The 20,629-nt window shown below is 34.2% G+C and overlaps 3 protein-coding genes across 4 annotated transcripts; all 3 read right to left on the bottom strand.

The window, feature by feature from the left end:
- Positions 1–244: 244 nt before the first annotated feature.
- On the bottom strand, positions 245–3,926 carry LOC141713491 (uncharacterized protein At5g43822). 2 transcript variants are annotated; one of them, XM_074516924.1, is made up of 6 exons: positions 3,695–3,926; positions 2,433–2,551; positions 2,096–2,278; positions 1,480–1,536; positions 1,036–1,100; positions 245–566 (listed from the first exon to the last, which is right to left on the bottom strand). In XM_074516924.1, the coding sequence occupies exons 1-6, from the start codon at positions 3,824–3,826 to the stop codon at positions 523–525; spliced, it is 600 nt and encodes a 199-aa protein (XP_074373025.1). In that variant the 5' UTR covers positions 3,827–3,926; the 3' UTR covers positions 245–522. The 2 variants fall into 2 exon arrangements, with proteins under 2 accessions (XP_074373025.1, XP_074373026.1); XM_074516925.1 differs by lacking the exon at positions 1,036–1,100.
- Positions 3,927–7,216: 3,290 nt separating this feature from the next.
- On the bottom strand, positions 7,217–16,014 carry LOC141713490 (uncharacterized). Its single transcript, XM_074516923.1, has 13 exons — positions 15,708–16,014; positions 12,972–14,115; positions 12,271–12,489; positions 11,814–12,010; positions 11,412–11,486; positions 11,187–11,258; positions 11,002–11,100; positions 10,222–10,293; positions 10,012–10,126; positions 9,672–9,740; positions 9,302–9,584; positions 9,072–9,156; positions 7,217–8,077 (listed from the first exon to the last, which is right to left on the bottom strand). Exons 1-13 carry the CDS (start codon positions 15,849–15,851, stop codon positions 7,643–7,645), a joined length of 3,009 nt encoding a protein of 1,002 aa, XP_074373024.1. The 5' UTR covers positions 15,852–16,014; the 3' UTR covers positions 7,217–7,642.
- Positions 16,015–18,811: 2,797 nt separating this feature from the next.
- Positions 18,812–20,296, bottom strand: LOC141713489 (HMG1/2-like protein). Its single transcript, XM_074516922.1, has 8 exons — positions 20,188–20,296; positions 20,063–20,111; positions 19,828–19,911; positions 19,658–19,715; positions 19,520–19,564; positions 19,319–19,399; positions 19,154–19,234; positions 18,812–19,065 (listed from the first exon to the last, which is right to left on the bottom strand). Exons 2-8 carry the CDS (start codon positions 20,101–20,103, stop codon positions 19,048–19,050), a joined length of 408 nt encoding a protein of 135 aa, XP_074373023.1. The 5' UTR covers positions 20,104–20,111; positions 20,188–20,296; the 3' UTR covers positions 18,812–19,047.
- Positions 20,297–20,629: the final 333 nt, after the last annotated feature.

Raw genomic sequence — 20,629 nt, 5'->3', positions numbered from 1 at the left:
AAGTACCGGGCTTCATGGCCTTTCTGTTTAACACGCAAAAAAAAAACTTGCGTTTTCAAGGGCAACACAAATGAAAATTGTGTTTTCAATGTGTTTCCAATGTTTGAAAACGCAAATTTAACTTGCGTTTCACAGAAAAACCGTTGAAAGAAAAATCTACGATGTGCACAGATGAAATTAATAAACGAAAAAAAGAAATTGACAAGAGAAGGCAACTAGCACACTAGCAGGTTCAGTTCAACAATTAAAGGCAAAGGAGGAAAGTTAAGCTAATAAGCTGTAGTACTGTTATTACAAAAACAACTAATAATAACTGTGATTCTTAACATGTGCAAAAACACAAAAATTTCACTTCCAACTTCGAGACGAATAAGATCAACTTTTATACATCAGTTAAAATGGCTTGTGTTGAGCAGAAGATCAAGCTTCAGATGATAAAAGGACAAACTGTTTTAGAAAGCTGTAGCTCTGATTGGATCTGCATCCAAGTTTGGTGATTCTCTACTTCCCTTATCATAGTCATCAACAAATATCTTCCGCAAAAATGATGTCATATATAGATTGCACTGCCAAAAAATGAAAGCAATCAGTAGGGGAAGAGGACAAGATAGCAAAAAGAAAACCATGAGATAAAGGAAGCGAAAGCTAAGTGGTTAGGTTCAAACTGATAGAGATGGTTAGGTTCAGAAGCACTCCTACACTAAAAAAAATGCATAAAAATGATGCAAGTATGTGGTAACTAGAACATTTGCCCCAACATGATGTGCTATTTCAGTGAAGATTCAGAAGTATATCATCATTTATAGGTAGTAAAAATGACGAACTTGATATTCTCAAAGAAACACAAAAACAATAAACTTATATTCTTAGGAATGTGAACCATTCAACCAAGTCAACTGTCTTCACCTACAAATTTTGAGTACTAAGATTTTGACCTTGAAACTCTCTTTTTATATATTTCACTTGCTACTTGCTGTTATCTGTAGTATCAGTTATTCAGAATGTTTTTGGATGATTATTCATATCTTTACATACCTTCATCTTTGGGGATGTTTGGTTGATCAACGAGGAGTTGCTTAAGTGCTTCTAGATCACTCTCACTGCATAAAGTGTAATGTTTTATTAATAACACTATCTTTCCTGTTTTATTAATGTTTTATTAGTAAGTATGTACCAAGAAACAACATTGCAGAGAAATAATACGAAAAAATGCGACTTGCTAACAATTTTCTTTCCATTCTACTTATGTACCAAAAAACAACATTAATAATATGTTTCAGATTTTTAGAATCACCGGGTTAGTAATATAAAATTTTCAGTTTTATTAGCTTTTAGTCTTATACCAACATACCAGAAAACGATCCTTGGGTGTTGTTTTCAAAAAAAAAATTGGAAATAACAATTAATTTCACCATTTACTTGAACTTAAGAGTTAGTAGGTACTACTGAGGTTTATTCAATGATTATGAAGTTCAATACCTGGGTCCCAAGGTAACTGTAGGTAGTGCTGATACAACTGATGATTTTAGAAGGTACCTGAAAATTAAATCAAATTAAATACTAATCCTAATCCTAATCAAATTGTACAAACAAATGAAATAATGCTGCATATAACTAATCCTAATCCTCTTAAACAGGCTTTTGTGCAACATGTAAATCCTTTAGGCTTTAACTTACTACTAAAAAACAAACAAGTTGTGAGGTTTGTCAACAATGTATTGAACAAGTCATAGATTTCATGATATCAAAACATCAGATGAACAATAAAGTCAAATATATTGAAATCTACCAGTTTGCAATAGCTGTGTCAATAAGATCCAGCCAAGAACAACTGACAGCATGTAGCTGACAGACAGGAAAACTATATTCTTCTTTAATGGTACAGAACAATAGTATTAACTTGTTTAAGATGGTGAATTACGACCGCTTATGTAAAGTTGTAGGAAGTTTATATTAATTAAGACGAAATTATTAGCAAGGAAGTGACATTCTAGATTCTGGTCAGCCTTTTATATCAGAAATTTTACAATATAACAAGTAACAACTCTACTTTACCAGTAACTTGCAAACTAGAAATAATGAAGGGAATCCATACTCTGATTGGTGCATATCATGAAGTTGCACGAGCCCTTCCAAGCAATCTGAAAGACTTGGTTTTATGCCAATTCTTTGCTGCAATTGTCCAATTTTGGGATGAACAGACCCTCCTCCTTTAAGTAGCTGCCGGCCATCACGAGCAATCTTCTCAAGCGATATAACAACAGCACGAAACTCATCCCTGCACTCCTTTCAGAATTACAGCAATATGAACCGGTCTCCGCATGTAAACCCATGAGACTTTACTTTTAAAACATTGTTCAGTATTAATCTATACAAACACACACACACATAATGACATAAACATAAAAAATAACAGTGGAGAACAAACCTACAAAGTCTTATTCATAGAAAGCAAGATATTTTGTAAGGAACTCATCTGTTTTGCCAAGACAGCATCTTCAATACCATCTACACTCTTCAAGGAACCATATTTCTTTGAATCTTGAATCAACTATTTAATGGAAAAAGATACAACTTATATAATAAGGTCAAACCAGTATATTTTCAAGACATGAAAACAAAAGAAGAAAACTGAGATCGGAAAGTCCAGTTTCGCTTTTCCGTCACATGCAACATATGCTGACTCCTTGTGACAATTATAATAAGGCCAAAGTAAATTTACCCAAGATTATCAATATCAACACTACATACAGTGCTGATATGCAAGTACAGAGAGCAATATATTACATTTGTAAGCATTAACCTTGAGACATCTTAAGTATGGAGACTTTGAATCGGAAAACAAACTTCAGTTGTCTATGTTGAATAAGTTATACTCCCTCTGTCCCTTTAGGTAGTATACATTGGGGGACAGGGGCTCGGCACGCATTTTAACACTCCTTTAAACTTTAAAGTATAGTTCCGTAAATAATTTTTAGCATTTTAACGCTCCTTTAAAGTTTAATACAAGAAAAAAATCAAAAATAAAGTATGGAAGGATACTTTATATTCACCTTAAAATGCGTGTCGAGCATTGAAAAAAATGGTATACAATTGAATGGGACAGAGGGAGTACCTCATATTTGTATCCCTTACTATACATATAACTTAACTGATTATCATAAGCAGTAACTTTGATATTAATATCTATCAAGTATCAATGGATCAAACTGTGAGACGATAATGAAATTGTACTGCTAAAGCATTATCTATTTTCCGTTTTCTTACAAGTATATCAATACACATATTCAGAACCAGTCATGGACTTTTCTGAGGCCCTGTACTAAACTTAGAAGTGAGGCCCCTCTAAATAATAAAATTAAATTTCATAATTTTTTTACAGTAACAAAATATTTTATCCAGACAATGTACTGGTGTAATTGAACAGGCAGTTGATGAAAACTAATACATGAAACATAATACTATTACCAAGTGTCAAAAAAGATACAACTATTTAGCTGCTTATGTAATTTGTTCTAATTTGATAGAAATTCTAGCCACTTAAATCAATGAAGCCATAACCATTTATCGAAAAATACGCAAAATCATCACAGTCAAATTAACATTATGTATACATCAAAATGACAGAAAAGCAGCATAAAACAATTAAAAAGAGGTTAGTAAAATGGAAATAAAAAAGGGGGCGTGAGCGTGCCTGCAATCTAAGGATGATAGAAGAAGCGTTTGTGAACTGAGAAACAAGAAGAGATTGAAGCTCCTCCCATGTTTGTGTGTATTCTTTCACCTTGTTAAACTTTTGCTGATACTTCTTTATTATTGCCTCCATCAATTTCAATTTTATGAGATTCGTAGGATTTTTCGGGGTTTAAACAGGGGTATTAGGGCTTAGTCCCCGTTTAGCATCACAGATAGTCACAACAGTTGGCAAAAATATGTCCCGGCAACATAAATTAGTTATTTTTATCATCAACCCTTCTCAAATAAAATTATTTTTTATAATATTATTTCTCAAAATATGCATAAATTAATAAAAATTATCAAACAGACATCTAATTTTAATGACAGCACTTTTTCTCACAGCACAACAATTTTTCTCACAGTACAGCAATTTTAAACAACACTCTTAAACGGAGCCTTAAGGTGTGTTTGATATTGTTGTTGCTGACAGCAACATCAGCTTTTCATTGAAAATTGTTTGATAAAATACAAAAACTGCTTCTCGGAAAAGTGTTTTTGACCTAAAATGTGCGGTTAGAGAAAGCAAGTCACCCCATACTTTTAGAAAAAGCTGTTTTTAGCTTTTGGGTGAAGCACATGCTTATTTCATCTTCAAAACATATACATATCAAAAAAATTACCCAAGTCATTTGATTTTTACAAGCAATTTTTTTAGCAGTACTTTTTCTAACAGCCCAACAATTTTTAACAATAATCCCAAACAGAGTTTTAATGGTTTATGAAATTTTTCCTTTGGTCACTTTTTACTCTCAAGTCTTCACTGGTCATTTATTTATGTACTTATTAAATTGGGAATTATTACTTTGATCTCCGATCATCATCGGTTTCACATTCATATTAGAAAAAATAATATAGAAATTAAGTAAAATGATTCAAAATATCATTTATGGAAATTATGTCTCAAATTGTCATTTCATCACATTATATCGTATAGTCTTTAAAACATATCAAAAACGCTCGTGTAGCGTTTTGTTTATTTTTATTTTATTTTTTAATGTGTTGACGTTATTTCATGTAACGTTTTATGTTTTATGTTTTTTCTTTATTTATTATTTTGAGCGTCATTTGGTGTATTGTTTAGGGGTCCGAAAACATCAATTAATGTTACATTTTTTATATTTTTTTATTTAATATTTTTAAAATCTAAGAATATACCACAATTTAATAATTTTTAACATTTAGGGTTCAACAATCCCATTTTGAGTTTTAGAAATATTAAAAAGAAATTATAAACGTTACACCGATTTAGGGTCTAGGTTTAGGGAGCCTAAACTCTAATTTAATCTAGGGCCTTTAAACCCTAAACCCTAGTAACCAAAAATATAAATTTTAAATTAAACAATTTTAAATTTAAAAGTATAACTTAATTTAAAAATCTTTATCATTTTAGATTTCACCAATCACTTTTTGGGTTTTAGAAACAATTTAAATAACTTTTTAGTATTTTAGGACTTTACAATTTTATATTTAAGGTTAAAAATAAATTTTTTTTTAAAAATATATGTGTAAAACGTTAGATAAAGTAGTGTTTAGGGGTCAAAATGCTACATAATGGCGTTTGGAACCAAAACGCTACGTTATCTAACGTTTTACATATTATATATAAAAAAGTGACAAAACTCTACGATATAGTGTTTGGGCTTTTCGTCTAAACACTACACGATGTACCGTCTTGAAATAATATTTACAGTCATAATCTTCAAAAATAACATTTTGGATCATTAACATTTTGGATTATTGTTCACCTGACATTTAGGGCCATCAACCAAAAATTGTTAACAAAAAATTTAGAGATCACCCGTCACCTCTTATATATATGTTGATTTAATATTTATTAGCAAAAACTCTCACTGTCATATTTCTACCTCATCAAACATAGTTTTATATATTAATACATACATATATTTATATTATATTTAACATATATGTATTAAAATTTTTACTTTATATTAAAAAAAATTAACTTAATATTTAATAATAATAAATGTTTTTAAAAAATTGAATATAATTAATGATAGGCCATAAATAACCAAGCTCAAATAAAGGAGCGGAAGGCTAGAGAGAGAACACTCCAGGCCCAAACTCTGGGTGGTCCCCGGTGCCACCAGGACAAAATAGTCAACTGTCTCATGTTATCCAAAATGGAACAACTGCATCTCATCCGTCCATGTGCAAAGATCCCAAGATAACACTAGTGGAAGAAGGACACCTGACCCCACAGTCCATCCAAGTCGTCCAATCACTCATCAACCAAGAATAATCAAAGGCTAGCATGAAAAGGTACAAACCCCAAAAACCCTAAATATTTGGACCTATAAAAGGCCCAAAAAATAGAGTTTTAGGAGTTGAAAAACATTTGACTGCTACACACCTATACACACACCACTATACATATTTTGAATAGCTCCTTTTTTCCTTTTCTTCTTCTTCTTCAAGAAACCCCATTTTATTCTCACGCCGGAGTTACCGCGGGAAACAACCCCCTCCGGTTCTATTTTGCAGAGTCCCCTACCCAGCAGGTTAACCGCACGCCGACTGCCACGTGGACAGGTCTCTAGCACACGTGAGAGAGGAGAAGGCCCGGGAAGAAACAGAGTTATCATTGGCGCTAGAAGGAGGGGTCGAACCTCCGGTGGTGTGGTGCCCTCTCCAGCTACATTACACAGCTCCGAGAACCAAGAAAACCCCCTCCCAGATAAGAACAAGACCCTCACTCTCTTCACGACTCATCTCTCTTATCTTTCCTTCCAAAAACAGTCACACACCTTTTTGCACCTCTGCCACCGTTTCCCATACTATGTTCTAAAAAAATGATCACAAGAAAAAGCAAAACTTCGATTTCGGGAACTATTCAACCCACCGTTGTCCCCCAGGGATGGCGAGATGGAGAAGATAGAAGAAGAGCCCCCCATAACTCGTGTTTCATCTCAACTCCAGCCCGGAGACTAGAGAGTAACGATAGAGAAAACAGCCCACAAATATGCAGAAACCTCAACAAACCCTTGGGGAAACATGACTCCGTAGCAGATTCAAGCGGCTATGGATCTGTGGAAAGAAAAGAACAAGGCTCCTGAAACACGTCCCGGGGACCAGAAAGAGCACTTTGAAGAATCTCGGGGTTCAGTCTTGGACCAGATTGGCAAAACTAAGAGACCATCAGAGTTATCAATTAATATCATTGAAGTACATTATTTTATAGATTTGACAAAAATTTAAATGATAATGATATAATTAACCATTTTAACTATTCTTATCGAGATTTATTTGCTTTATTTCACTGTTACAATTTCCTAAATCTTGTAGTACAACATACTTTTTTTTTGACAGCAAGTACAGCTTACCGGTTGGTAAGATAGGTTCATATTCTACCAAAAGCGATAACATAAAAATTGTTCACCCGAATTTATGTATTTCAGAAAACAAAACAATCTTCATGACAGGACCAAATAATGTACAAATTTAAATAGAAAGTTCAGAGGACAAGAATCAATGATGTATTATATTTTATCGTGAACTGAATACAAAAAAATACAACTCTTTTAACATATGTAAATATAAAACATTTAGTAACTACAGTCTAGTAGTCTACGCACCACTTTCCGCACACAAATAAACAACACTAAAAAAAATGAAACAAACAAACAATCATCTCCGCTCTTCTGCAAGTTTAATATTACAGGTATATTATACATGCTATTCTCTTAACTTTCACTCTCGGGACTGGGGGCAGTGAATTCTCTTCACTTTCGGTCTCGGAACTAGGGGAATGAATTCTCTTAACTTTCGCTCTCGGAACTGGGGTGGGGGCAGTGATTTTTTTCTTCGAGGCTTTACAACATACAGAGCTGAACATGAATTGGGAATGACAAGTGGTCTAAATGAATCAACAGCATCACACGGCTAGCTAAAAAGCATTCCAATTATCAGACCCCTTTTTTGGAGTTTCGCTACTAGATGAGACTTTAAATGGACCACTTGAGCCAAAAGGGTCACTATCATCGAAAGAGAACCCTCGACTATGATCAAAGCCTGAGGTGCTGCTCATGGAGTCGAATCTCGCAAAGGATTCCCGTCGAGAAGAGGCATCATGGTCTTCACCACTGAAAGAATCGAACCTGGACATATTGTTAAAGAATTGATCCCCCGACGCCTCACTAAATCTCGACGGAGAGTTACCAGCTCTAGAAAGTGGAGAGCTCGGGAATGAATCCTCAAAACCAAATGGACTCTTCTTAGGGAACAAATCATTTGCCTCTGGGGATTCAGTTCTCACAGGACTTCCCCCAAAGTTGCTAGATTCAAAGAAAGACTTCTCTCCGTGTTTCTCATGATCTGAATCCTGCAAAATGAAATCAGTTTTGGAGGCCAAATGTCAGTATAGAGATAAAATCAACAATATGCCAGAGTAAAACAGCTATTAAAAGGCATACAACTGCTTCACAAATAAATCTTAATAGTCAATACTGAGTCCAAAAATCACACGCAAAAGCACATCCCACACACAGTAACCTTTGCACATTTTTTTAAAAACAAAGGTACAATGTCTTGTAATGGATTTTTGGAAAAATTCTCCTACAGCTGCTAAACATAAACATCATTACGTTGGCTAAAACCATTGACCACTTAATTAAACACTAAGAAGAACACATTGGTTAGACTCTGACGCTTGATCCATTATAACTAGCAAATCTTGTTTATCATAATTCTAGATGGGAGCAGCATATGTTACAAAAGGAGCACAACTTTCCTTTAGTGTTAATAAGATTGTGTTTCAAGAACGAAATGAAATAAATATTTCTTCAAAGTCAACTATTGATGGCGAGAAGATGCATAAAGCACGCCAAGGCTATTTTCAAGTTTAATACTAAAATACACACACACACACACACACATATATAACAAATTTATTATCCCCTCGCACAAGAATAGCTTTGCTACGACAGATGTTGACTCACTAAGTTGCTGCTTTTTTTTTGCTAAATGACGAAGTTGCTGTTGTTTCATATTATAACACAAGTTTTACATTAAAATCAAATGAAAATTATATAGAAAATTAATACAAGTAAATTATATTACCTTAAATTAGTACTCACACAAATATGTAGTAAAATGTGGAATTAATTTCCCAAATACTAATTTTTTTAAGTGACATGTGAGTATCTTTTCTATGCATAAAGCAATTTCTTCAAATTTTACAATATCAAGGTCTCTGTTGTTTATTTCACTTGATTTTAACTTCAGCTGATTAAAGAATAGATGCAAGCTTCCATATACAGTATAATAAACCACGATAAAACAAGGGCATAGGATGTCAATCTAGAACACACACTCACCTTGGCATTCATAGAGCTAAAGCCCCACACGGAATCTATATCGTCGTTATTGTCGAAGGTGCCCCATGTTGGTTCATCAAAGCTCCTGCTCAGAATTAAAACAGCTCAAAAAAACCCATAATACAATAATAATAAGAAGCAAACAAAACAAAACAAAAATAGACTTGATATCGAACGGGTGAAAAGAACATAACAAACACCATATGGATAGATGACAACAAACACCAGACCTTTGAGTTTCAGTGTCTGCTTCAAAGCTCTTTCTGAAATGGCCATCTGAATCGTCACGAGATGGGCTCTCGAATTCAGTTTGCCTTGATGGACTTCCTGTTCCACTATGGTTGTAAGCCGATTCATTCTCAATTGTATCTTCACCTTGACTGAAAAGCTTCTCTGACTTGTCATCAACATTTGAGAGATTATCAGGCGGATAAATATCATTTGGAGAAGATATTTCATTATGAGGGGATACAGACTTGACATCTGTTGGCGCCAAAACGTCAAATGAAAATCCTGAAAGATAAAAGAATAGAGTCATTAGTTACTAAATAAACTGGTAAGCACAAGCAAGTAACCAAGGGAAACACAAAAAATAAAAACCTTCGTCATCAAACTTGTCCCACTCTTCATCCCATACAGCTGAGACTTCTGGGATCCCGGGCTGCCACCCTTAAAAATATAATCAGCATGAAAAAGAAGCGAGTCAAATTATTAGAAAATTTACTAAAAAATTTTACTGATTTTTTTTTGGTCAAGTAAAATTTTAATGAAATAACTGAAAGGTACAAGAAAATAACAGAAAACTACTAAAATAACTGTTTAATAATAATCATTTGACTGATGAATAAACACTGCCCCCAGAATCACTTGTCTTAGATGCCAAACAAGTGAATTACAATTTTATAGCTCTCAAAATAAAACGAAGATAATGTTAACATACCCTTGGGAAGTTCAATCACAGCAGCTGACTTGATTTGCGCCCCATGTCTCTTACAACGCTCAGCCAACGCCTTCAATAGCTCTTCGAGATCGGATTGTAATCTATCAGCACGAACCTATACAATCCAAAGGAAGATTCTCACTTGGAATATATTTTTAGTGTTTTAGCTTATGTTCCTGAAGCACATGACAGGCATATATTGGTATTCACCTGGAGGATACCATCTGCACTACCACCTTGTTGCATTTTAATAATCGCCTGATTATATTCCATCTTTCTCTCCTACATGGAGCATCAATGGAAGATGAAATTAAAATGCAAACCTCGCGTTGTAAGAGAAACCAAAGGGGGGACTCGACAGATACTTAAAGACACAATTCTCAGCAGAGGTGCATTAATTGAGAGTCAAATGGTCACGAGCAATACGATAGAGGAACAAAAAAGAATACCTTCATTGTGTCATCAAATAATTTGATACAACATTTAATACATTTAAGTTGCTCTTGCAATGTCTTGCAATCAATAATGATTACTCTGAACAAGGTTTATGTCATGAACTGAGGTTTCTGACTTGAATTTTCTGAATTTTTATATTGTTTTTGGTGTTTTTTGATAATAGAGAACAGTAAAACAAGTAGAGATCTAGAAATAAGATAGAAAGTAAGAGAAACGGGTATAGAATGATAGTTTTTAGAGAGAGAGTGAGATCAGTTTTAGAGAGAGAGAGAGAGAGAGAGCAGAAACTAAAAAGAAAGAGAGAAGCAATGGAAAAACATTTCCATTTTCTGATAATAGGTTCAAACATAACAGAATTACAGATTGGAACTAGTATTTATAGTACTTGATCTAGTTCTTAAGAAATGACTAGACTACCCTCTTATTACTTCTTACTGTCATTAATACTACTGTTGTTACTATATAACACCCTTCCTGACAGTTAAGCAGTTCAAGAGACATAAACATATTATATAGTATACAATGTGAAATCACCTGAATTTCACGAAAAGCAGCCTCTTCAATAGTAAGTTTTGAGGCGATCTCAGCAACCTGTTTGTACTTCTCTTCATATTTCTTACCAAGCAACTCAGCCTGAAAAAGTGTAGTAAATTAGTATGTCAGCAAAGGTATCATGTGAACATGCAAGGCCAATACTATTCCAGAATTCTAGAGTTAACCTCATGCTTATCAGCTTTAGCCCTTTCTGTGATCTCATTAAGTCGGTTGTCACATCTGCTTTTAAACAAAACCTGGAAGAGGATTACCATATACATAAGAAAAATTAACAACACATAAGAAAGAAGAGTGGATTAAAAAAATTTCATAAATAACCTAAATTACTATTAAAAAGCTGCACAGTGACAACCGAGGACGGGTTAAAGCTTATAATAAGGATAACTTACAAGGTCCTGCATTTTTTCCCGATAGAACACCATTTTCTCTCTCGAATCCAGAAGCATTTTCTCCTTGCTTTCAATCTTCCATGTAAGAGTGAACATAGTCAGTTTAAGAAATAAATACTTTGCACACTGAATCAGATGTCAAAATCACAGAAAACATATATATTTATATATACCTACACTTGGACAAAACAACACTAGATCAACATAATGTTTTAAAGAGAATTGACAGTAGGCAACAAATAAATATATCTGCACACATTGCCTAAAGCCCAAGTTTCTGAAAATAATCTAAACTTGCACTACATCACACTATTTTGCTACTTGTGTAGATTTGTGAATTTAACATAAATTTAAAGAAATGGTTTCAATCACTTAATTAAAACTTGTAATATTCAAATATACCACATTCTCAGTTTCAGATTCCTCAGGATTTTTCACATCAGCTGAATTGTGCTCCCCGTTATTCTGTTGGGACATCTGAGACCTCTCCATTGATGGCACTCCAGCATTCTGCTGATTAGAAAATCCTGATTGAATAGGAGTCCTTGAAGCAGCAGGATTCACTGGCTGAGGACCAGGCATCCCTTGTGGTCTCATACCTAAACATGGTTAAGATAATATAAACCAATGTCATGCAAATTATGAAATAAGACCGAAACCCCTATAGCCATGAAGCTCAGCAATCCTTGATATTATAAAGGATCAGAAGTAATTCTTTGCAAATTGTACTTCGTGCATCTCATGTAAATTTGTACCAGAATCCATGCACAACGTAGAAAATTGCAGAGTATTTTTAATTTCAAGGAATGTTGTGCTTCTGTATCTAAATAATCAATTTTAGGTGAAAATCGATGGATACCAGAAGCAGATCCCCGTGCGGTGTTTCCATAAGAAGCAGCTGGTGGTCCTGCCAGTGTTAACAGAGTTTCATCGAGCATTACGCTATTAGGAAGTGTCTCCGGAAGATGTTGTCCTTCCCTATATCGTTCCATTAGGTAGAGAGCAATGCAAAACTCCCTCAAGGAAAGCATGCTATCATTATCTTGATCTGACAAGTCCCAAACCTGCTTCAAGACCTCTGAAAATGGAAAAACTAAAGTTAGTGAAAATCATGTTTCAGTAGAAATATCCTGCCCTGAAAAATAACCTGATTTAAATAACGAAAAACAACAACACATACGGCAAGAAAAAAAACAAAATTACATATTGTTCTTACTCATGGGCAAAACCAAAAGAGCAACAAACTCAAATCAAGTATGTTACAGGACACAGGCACACATACGCATTTCAGGAAATCTTGTTGAGGGAGACAAAAACCATGAACAGCTAATGATTCTATATGCACAGTCAAATTAACATTAAACAGCTAAACAATTCTGTGGGATTTATAAAGAAAGTGTAGGCTGACCAAAAAAACGTAAACGTGTACTTAACCTGGAAAATAATAGAATTATTTGGGGTTCACACTCCTTTATATTTAGTATAGTACAGAATCATATTAAAAAATGGGATTTATTGGCATTCTGAGGAACCTCTGAAATTTATAGGAACATAAAGTACCTCTTGGCAATCTCCAACTCAGGAATAGGTTGCGTGCTTGTTCACCAGTGATTCTCCCATCTCTATCAGTGTCTACTTCCACAAAGACTTTATGATATCTTTGTATACCAGCACGGGTCATTTTCGGCCAAGAAGATTGGGGCTGGGTGGAAGCAGAATTGCCTGTGTCTACTGGCATTGCGGACGAACCAAGTGTGCTATTATTCTGAGTAGGGAGCTGCTGGTTAGATTTTGACCCAGGTTGACTTGTAGACATACCTCCTGCAGACTGTCTTGTAAAAGCATTCAAAGACTCAAGTGGATCAAGCTTAGTTGAAGGTTGTGTCCCAGATGTTACAGCAGCAATGGCTGCAGAGGAAGTCGCAGTACTAGCAGCGTATGTCGGCGCCGAAGAAGCTTGCTTTGGAGCTGACTGGTTGGCAGAAAACATATCACCTCCAAACATTGAGTTGGAAGCAAAACCATTTCCTGGACTAGCCGGTGTTTTAGGAGTTGAAACTGGATCAGGCAATTTTTGTCCATATGAAGGAATAGACGGCCTAATACCTCTGCTCATTACTTGAGACGATGCTGGTCCAGTAAGAGACACACCAGTTTGACTACCGAGCCAATCACTCGAAAGATTTGTTGAGACAGGAGAAGCAGTTATACCACCACCACCAGGATAATTAGGACCTGCTACACCTTGCAGCGGGCTTGGAGCAGTACCAGATGGCATAGGAGCCGGTGGCCTCATTGGCTGATTGGCTTGGGAGGGAAAGTACTGCTGATTCATGCCTGAATTTGATGGTACTTGTCCTCTGAAGCCAAAATTTTGTGCCGGGGGTATAGAGGGGGACATTTGGTTGACATAAGGGGCTGGAGAAGGGCCCCTAGCATTAACTTGAGGTGCAGCATAAAGGGGCCTTGAACTAATCTGAGGTGCAGGTGCAGGAGGTCTTGAATTTGTTTGAGGTGCAGATAGAGCTGCGAGGTTAATTTGTGGAGCAGGGATTTTAGCTGAAGCGGGACCAAATAATGCGGCCTTCACAATATCTGGTGTTAGGTCGCGCTTACTCTGAGCCACAGTTACCAGTTTAAGAGCATTGTAAAATTCTGCACGACCAAGAAAGCCTGTACGGTTTTGATCAGCATGCATCCATATCTGCAATCAGGTAAATTTTAGAGCTCATACCGCAAGGTCTCAAAGGAAATTTAAAACTTTACATGAAGCCTATTAATTATGATATGTGCATAAAAAGATCACTTTATTTCTCACAATCAGAACTAATAAAAGGTATCTTCATGAGTACAGGGCATAAATCATGGAATTTGAATCCTGAGGAAGTCAAGGACATATACACTCGAGGCCCTTACAATAGTTTGCTATGAGGATATTTGGTGTGTGGTTAATGTGATGCATGCATCTAGGGCAATGGCTATAAGTGATATACAAGTAACGTAAACGCTACTGATCACAACATCAACAAAAAGAAATTGCCACAATAACAATCACACAAAATATTTCATCACCAAGTCACCGACAATAAAAGTAAAACAAAGGGGATACACAAACACTAGTACATAAGAATTAAGAAGGCAATGCAAAGTGTTTATGCTATATACTTGTAGCCTCGAACAAAGGATGTGATTTTTTCTTCTACTACATGTTACAATGAAAAAAGAAATGGTGAAGTGATATCTCTTATATGCATATGTACTTTAAAATTTATGGGTCAGGCCATTATTTGTTTGACCCATTTCTATAGGGTGCATTTTCCAAAAAACTAAATTTAGTTTTTAAAAAACGAGTCATATAACAACAATTTATGAATATTTTGATTTTCGAAAAAACTTAACAAACTTTTTTTAAAAATATTTATTTTGATAATAATTGGTACATAATTTTGGAATTTCAGTTTAAACCTAAACCGAATAAAAATTCGGCGATCTGGGTTTGGTTTCCAAACATTTGGTTTTATTCAGTCCGATTCAAATTTGGCGAGGAATATGATCTTGAAGATTCAAATATGAAGTACATCGTGGCACTTCCCGAAAAATGCTTCGGGAAGAGCGGACGGAAAGAGGAGGGCTTTTAAAAACTAATATTATTTTTTTTTGAAATGCACGCCAAGGAAATGAGCCCAACAAAAACAAATAATGGTCTGACCCATAATTTTAAAGTACAAATGCATATAGAAGATATAACTTCACCATTTCTCTTTTCATTGTAACTTGTAGCAGAAGAAAAAATCACATCCTCGTTCGAGCCTACATGTATATATCATAAACACTTTGCGTTGATTTCTTATGTTATAGTGTTTATGTAATACACCTCGTACATGAGAATTAACAAAAGTTGAACAAAAAGACCGTCTTGTGCTTAGTTTTCAAAGCAAACTCCAAGCCAAACAAGCACGATATTTCCCTCTTGATCCAAACAAGTGCATGCTTAAAATGTAGACCGTGTGGATCACAACGAGTTTTGGTCATCAGGATCATTAAATCCCTTAAGTCTACCTATTCTAGAAACAAAAGTCGTGATTCCATAAGTTTGTGCAAGCTAAACCCTACCGCATTAAACAACAATTCAGCATCCCCACTTTTTGTTCATTTTCATAAATTCCAGTTAGTGTTGACTAATTACAATCAGAATTGGCAGTACAACAATCAGGAATACAGTTAATACAAATAATCTAATTCAAATAACCACACATAAAATATCGAAAATCGAAACAATCGAAACGAGAAAACAACCTGAGCGAGGACTTGCTTAGATAAATTGGAAGCTTGGAAGAAAGAAACAGCCTCAGCGCCACTAATTCGCCCGTCCTGATCCAAATCAGCTCTCCTGAAGTAAGCATCGAACAAGTCTACATTTGCTCCTCCTTGATTTTGCATTTTCGACTGTGTGTGATTAATTTTACACACGGATATCAAATGAATCGTGGAAATCGAATATGATCGATGGGTTTAGATCCAGACCAAAAAGGATTGGATTTAGAATTAGAGAGCACGACAATTTTCTTCTATTTTTTTCTTTAATTTCCTATTTACCCCTAATTTTTTTATTATCGTAAAGTCTTGATCATTTGATTTTATCGGATATTACGTCACTATATTGTCCAAGTATATATTTTCCAATTAAGGCCTTGTTTTTCGTTAACTTTTATTCGTAATTAATTTACAACTACAAATTTCAAGATAATTAAAATATATTTATTTAGTTTATTGATATATAATTATAGTTTACATAATTAATTTTGATAAGTAATTAATATTTTAATATTAAATAGTTATGTAAATTGTGGTTAACTGACTTCTTTTACTTGGTAAGTCATATCATTGGATGTTAATGGATACTCGAACTTGCACCTTTTTATTTTTTGGCTAGAAAACGGGTAGATGATAAATATTTATTGTTGGAGTATGACTCTCCAGTTTAATTTTAATTAAAATTAAAATACTTTTAATATTGGTTTGAACTCGAATTTAAATATTTATACTTAAATCTAAATTTTTAGATATTAATATCGGGTTGAATAAAAAAAATTCAGGCCTCTTCTTTCATCAATTTGTTCGAATTTGACTTTTTTGTACATCTCAAGCTGTCATATTAAGCTGTCATATTGGTCATTGCTATCAACTTTGCTTTTTTTAATTTTCCTTGTAATAAAAATGAGGATGGAAAAATAAATACATATACAACAAAATTTTAATAAATTAATAATTTATTATAAATTAATATTTTTGGTACATATTATATTCTAACATAATAGCGACAATTTACATTTAATCTCGATAAATTAATAAAAAATTATTGACATTAAAATCAGAAACAAAAAAAAAACATCACCACGTTGTCTTCTGATGTTGATGCCATTAAATTTCATTTGGAACACAATTTCTTTTCAAAAATCACTATATTAATATTGAGCCCATTATAGCCCAGATAATCATTGAAATATCATATTACTATATTAATATTAAGCACATTATTAATGACTCTTAAATTCACTAAGAACAACTCCAAGAGTTGTTTGACAAGTTTCTCATTAAAATTATTATTATATAACCTCTTTAAGTCATTTATGATGTAAATGAATTACTCAACCGTCCTCTGTAATGTCTCTAATTTTTTTTTTAATCTTAAATCATCAGCAACAAAAGGGAGGGACTGGGCAGACTTCAGTGGAAACATAAATACTAATATAAAATTAGTTTAAGAGTCATTACATGCTCCTCAATAGAGAGGAAGATTTTAAAGCTCTTAAGATTATGGAGAGGGACTAGGAGGTTACTGGAGTTGATTTTTTTGTCAATTTCACTAAAATTTAACTTAAGAATATTGATAGGGTGGCTCTTCGAGTTGCTCTAACGCTGTGCTCCAGAGATTTTTTAGGAGAGAAGAGAAGAGATAATTTAACTTAAGAGTATTGATAGGGTGGCTCTTCGAGTTGCTCTAACGCTGTGCTCCAGAGATTTTTTAGGAGAGAAGAGAAGAGATAATTTAACTTAAGAGTATTGATAGGGTGGCTCTTCGAGTTGCTCTAACGCTGTGCTCCAGAGATTTTTTAGGAGAGAAGAGATGGGAGGAGAAGAGAAGAGAAGAGAAATAATAGAAGAAAATAAATCAGTCGTGTGCTCCCGAGTTTTTATAAAAAGGAGAGAAAGTGACCATGAAAAAGAAGATAATGTGAGAGAAACTTTCCAAATGTTCCCATTTTTGGGAAGAAAGTTTTGGGGGGAAATTATAGGTAATTTTCTCTCCTTATCACTTCTCTTCTTTCGCCAAAAAACTTGGGAGCAAAGGAAAATTTTAAAATTTTCTTTTCTCTTCTCTCCATTTTCAAACTCAAGAGTCTCTTCTCTCTACTCACTTTTAATCTACTCACTTTTAAGAGTTTTTTTCCCACTCTTAAATAATATTATATTATATATTCTTGAAAACAATCTCTTTCTCTCTCCACTATCTTTTGTCCTCTAAATTCAACTTTTATTTAATAATAAAAAATTAATTAAGAATTCATATAAAGAGTATGGTTGAAAAATAACACATTAACTTAGTAGAAACCAATATTATATATTATATTTAGAGTAGAGATGAGAAGTTTCTTGAAGATGCTCCTGCACTAGTAACAAATGTAAATGAATTAAGATAAAACATAGTATATTTATAAATATACAAAATGGATATAAAAGTCAGTGCACCAATTCACAGTGCTGTGTTTTAAACCGATCACAGAATGAAAATATCACTCTATAAAGCTAGCAAGAGGGAAAAACAAGACATCGCAAGACATCGCTACACCCGACTGATAACAGTATCTACGGACACACAGGTTGTTACATTTTTCAAAATGATCCCCCACTAGACACTGTCTTTTCTAGTATCCTTTTAACTGGGTTTGAAACTTGTATACAAATTACAATAGCTGAGAACTCAACCTACAGAGCTGGCTTTTGTAATATTAACATGAGCACTGCTAAAAAAATTTAACATACCACCCTATCAGTACTGATAAAAACAATACTTCATACAATTTGTAGAAGTCCTGAATATTATTGTCTGCACCCCCAGATATATCTCACCAAGGTCAAAAATAAGGAATGTGCTGCATTGACCAAGGGAATAAAAAGATTCCAATCATCACAAAATGAATACTTGCTTTTGGCCTAAAAGGAATCCCTGTTGATAATACATTGACCTGTTGTTTTGGCATATCCAAGGTCTCCAAAGTCCAAACATGAAATTTGCGTTTAAGGAAGTTGACAAACATCCAATCAATCAAACAGCAAATGCAGCACATGACTGAAAAAATATTAGCAATCATTCAAAAGCTAACTAAAAACAACTGCAGTAACACGATCATTGCGCTATGATAGATATAAGAAACATACATGCAACTAAAACAGCATTTTGTTCACACTACAAGTCTAGTCAAAGGACCAAACAGAACGATAAGAGGCGCAACATTGCCACTACAAAGTGGATGGTCAAATTGTATCAGTACTGAAATATCTAGAAAACGTAATTAACATAGCATATGGCAGTGACCTAGAACATGCCATCTTTCATCCCAGAATCCATGTTAACTCAATCGTCATCTTCCTCCTGCAAAAGACGAACAAGATGATATCAGTAACAGTGACACTTACTAACATATGCAACTGAACACCATTTAACTTAAATTCAAACACACCTCTTCACTGCCCTCTTCGTCTTCCTCATCATTAACCTCAGACTTGGACTTGTCGGATTCCTCTTCTTCATTCCCTCCACTCTACACATTCACATTCCAATTATTTCCACGACACAGTACACAATACAATAACCAACTAAACACAAAGACACAATAAAAACGTACCTGCTTACTCTCATACGCTCTCATTTTCTTCTCATACTCCTTCTTCCTTTGCTCAGCAGTACGAACAAACGGAGCCTTTTCCTATATATTCAAAATTCCCAATCAACAAAACACAACATATATTAACATACACGCATTCCTATCCAACTAAAATGCAAAATAAAGACATAACAACTTTCATTCAATTACAAAATTACTTACATCATCACTCATTGACCTCCATCTGTCCCCACCAGCTTTCCCCATCTACAAACCAACCAATTAATCTAATCAATTTCACATACAAAATAAAACCAAAAAATCATAACAAACTTTTACGAGTACAAAACGACAACTCACCGCAGCAACTCCCTTGACATTAGGGTTTTCCTCCTTAAACTGCTTCCTAAACCCCTCCCTACAAAAATTAAACCCCCACACACACATATACATATAAAATACATAAATAAACACTTCAAAACAGCGCATACGATACGAAACCGATAATAACCGAATAATTACAAACATACATGAAAACGAAGAAAGCGCTGGGAGCACGCTTAGGCTTGTTAGGGTCCTTGACCTTTTTGCCCTTGCTTTGTTTCACAGAAAGCCTGATTAACATCACAATCAACTCAATCAAACACTATTCATCACAAAACACACATAAACACATAATTAACATACATACAATTCAAAAGCTCAGCTATATAAACACAAAAAATCAAATAAAATACCAAAAAAATCAAATAAAATAAAATTAACCTCTCGTCTTTGGATCCAGCTTTAGATCTACCTCCTTTCATTGCAAAACCTGTGTGTAAATCAACTAATTAGCAAAAAGTAATCGATTAGAAGAAAAAAATAAGAAAAAATCGAAGAGAATTGACCTAATTAGTGACGAATATAAGCTAGGGTTACGTTGCGATACAGCGAGAGCGAGGGAGGGGGGTTTGGCTACGATGCGGTATAAATATATATCATAAAATAAAATATCGGTAAAAATGCAAGATTTTATTTAAATTTAAATTTCAATTAAAAAGTTATACAGGACTTTTCGTCTTTTTAGGCGGGAGGTCAATTTGGCGAAGTTAAGTCCAATATTTTGCATTTTGCATAATATTAATATTTTACGGGCCAATATCGTTTCGGGAAAAGTGTTTCAGGTCTTTGTTCAGCATGTATTTTATCTGTTATCTATCTATATTATTATATTAAAAACGAGTTATTAAAAATTGGTTGTAGGTCCTTATCATTCGAGCCGTCAAATCAAATTGATAAAAATCGTTAGATATTATTTTAAAAATTATTATTCAAGTGATATAAGATCAA

Source organism: Apium graveolens, chromosome 3 (assembly GCF_009905375.1).
Source record: "Apium graveolens cultivar Ventura chromosome 3, ASM990537v1, whole genome shotgun sequence".
NCBI lineage: Eukaryota > Viridiplantae > Streptophyta > Magnoliopsida > Apiales > Apiaceae > Apium > Apium graveolens.
This window is presented reverse-complemented; position numbering and strand designations above follow the sequence as displayed.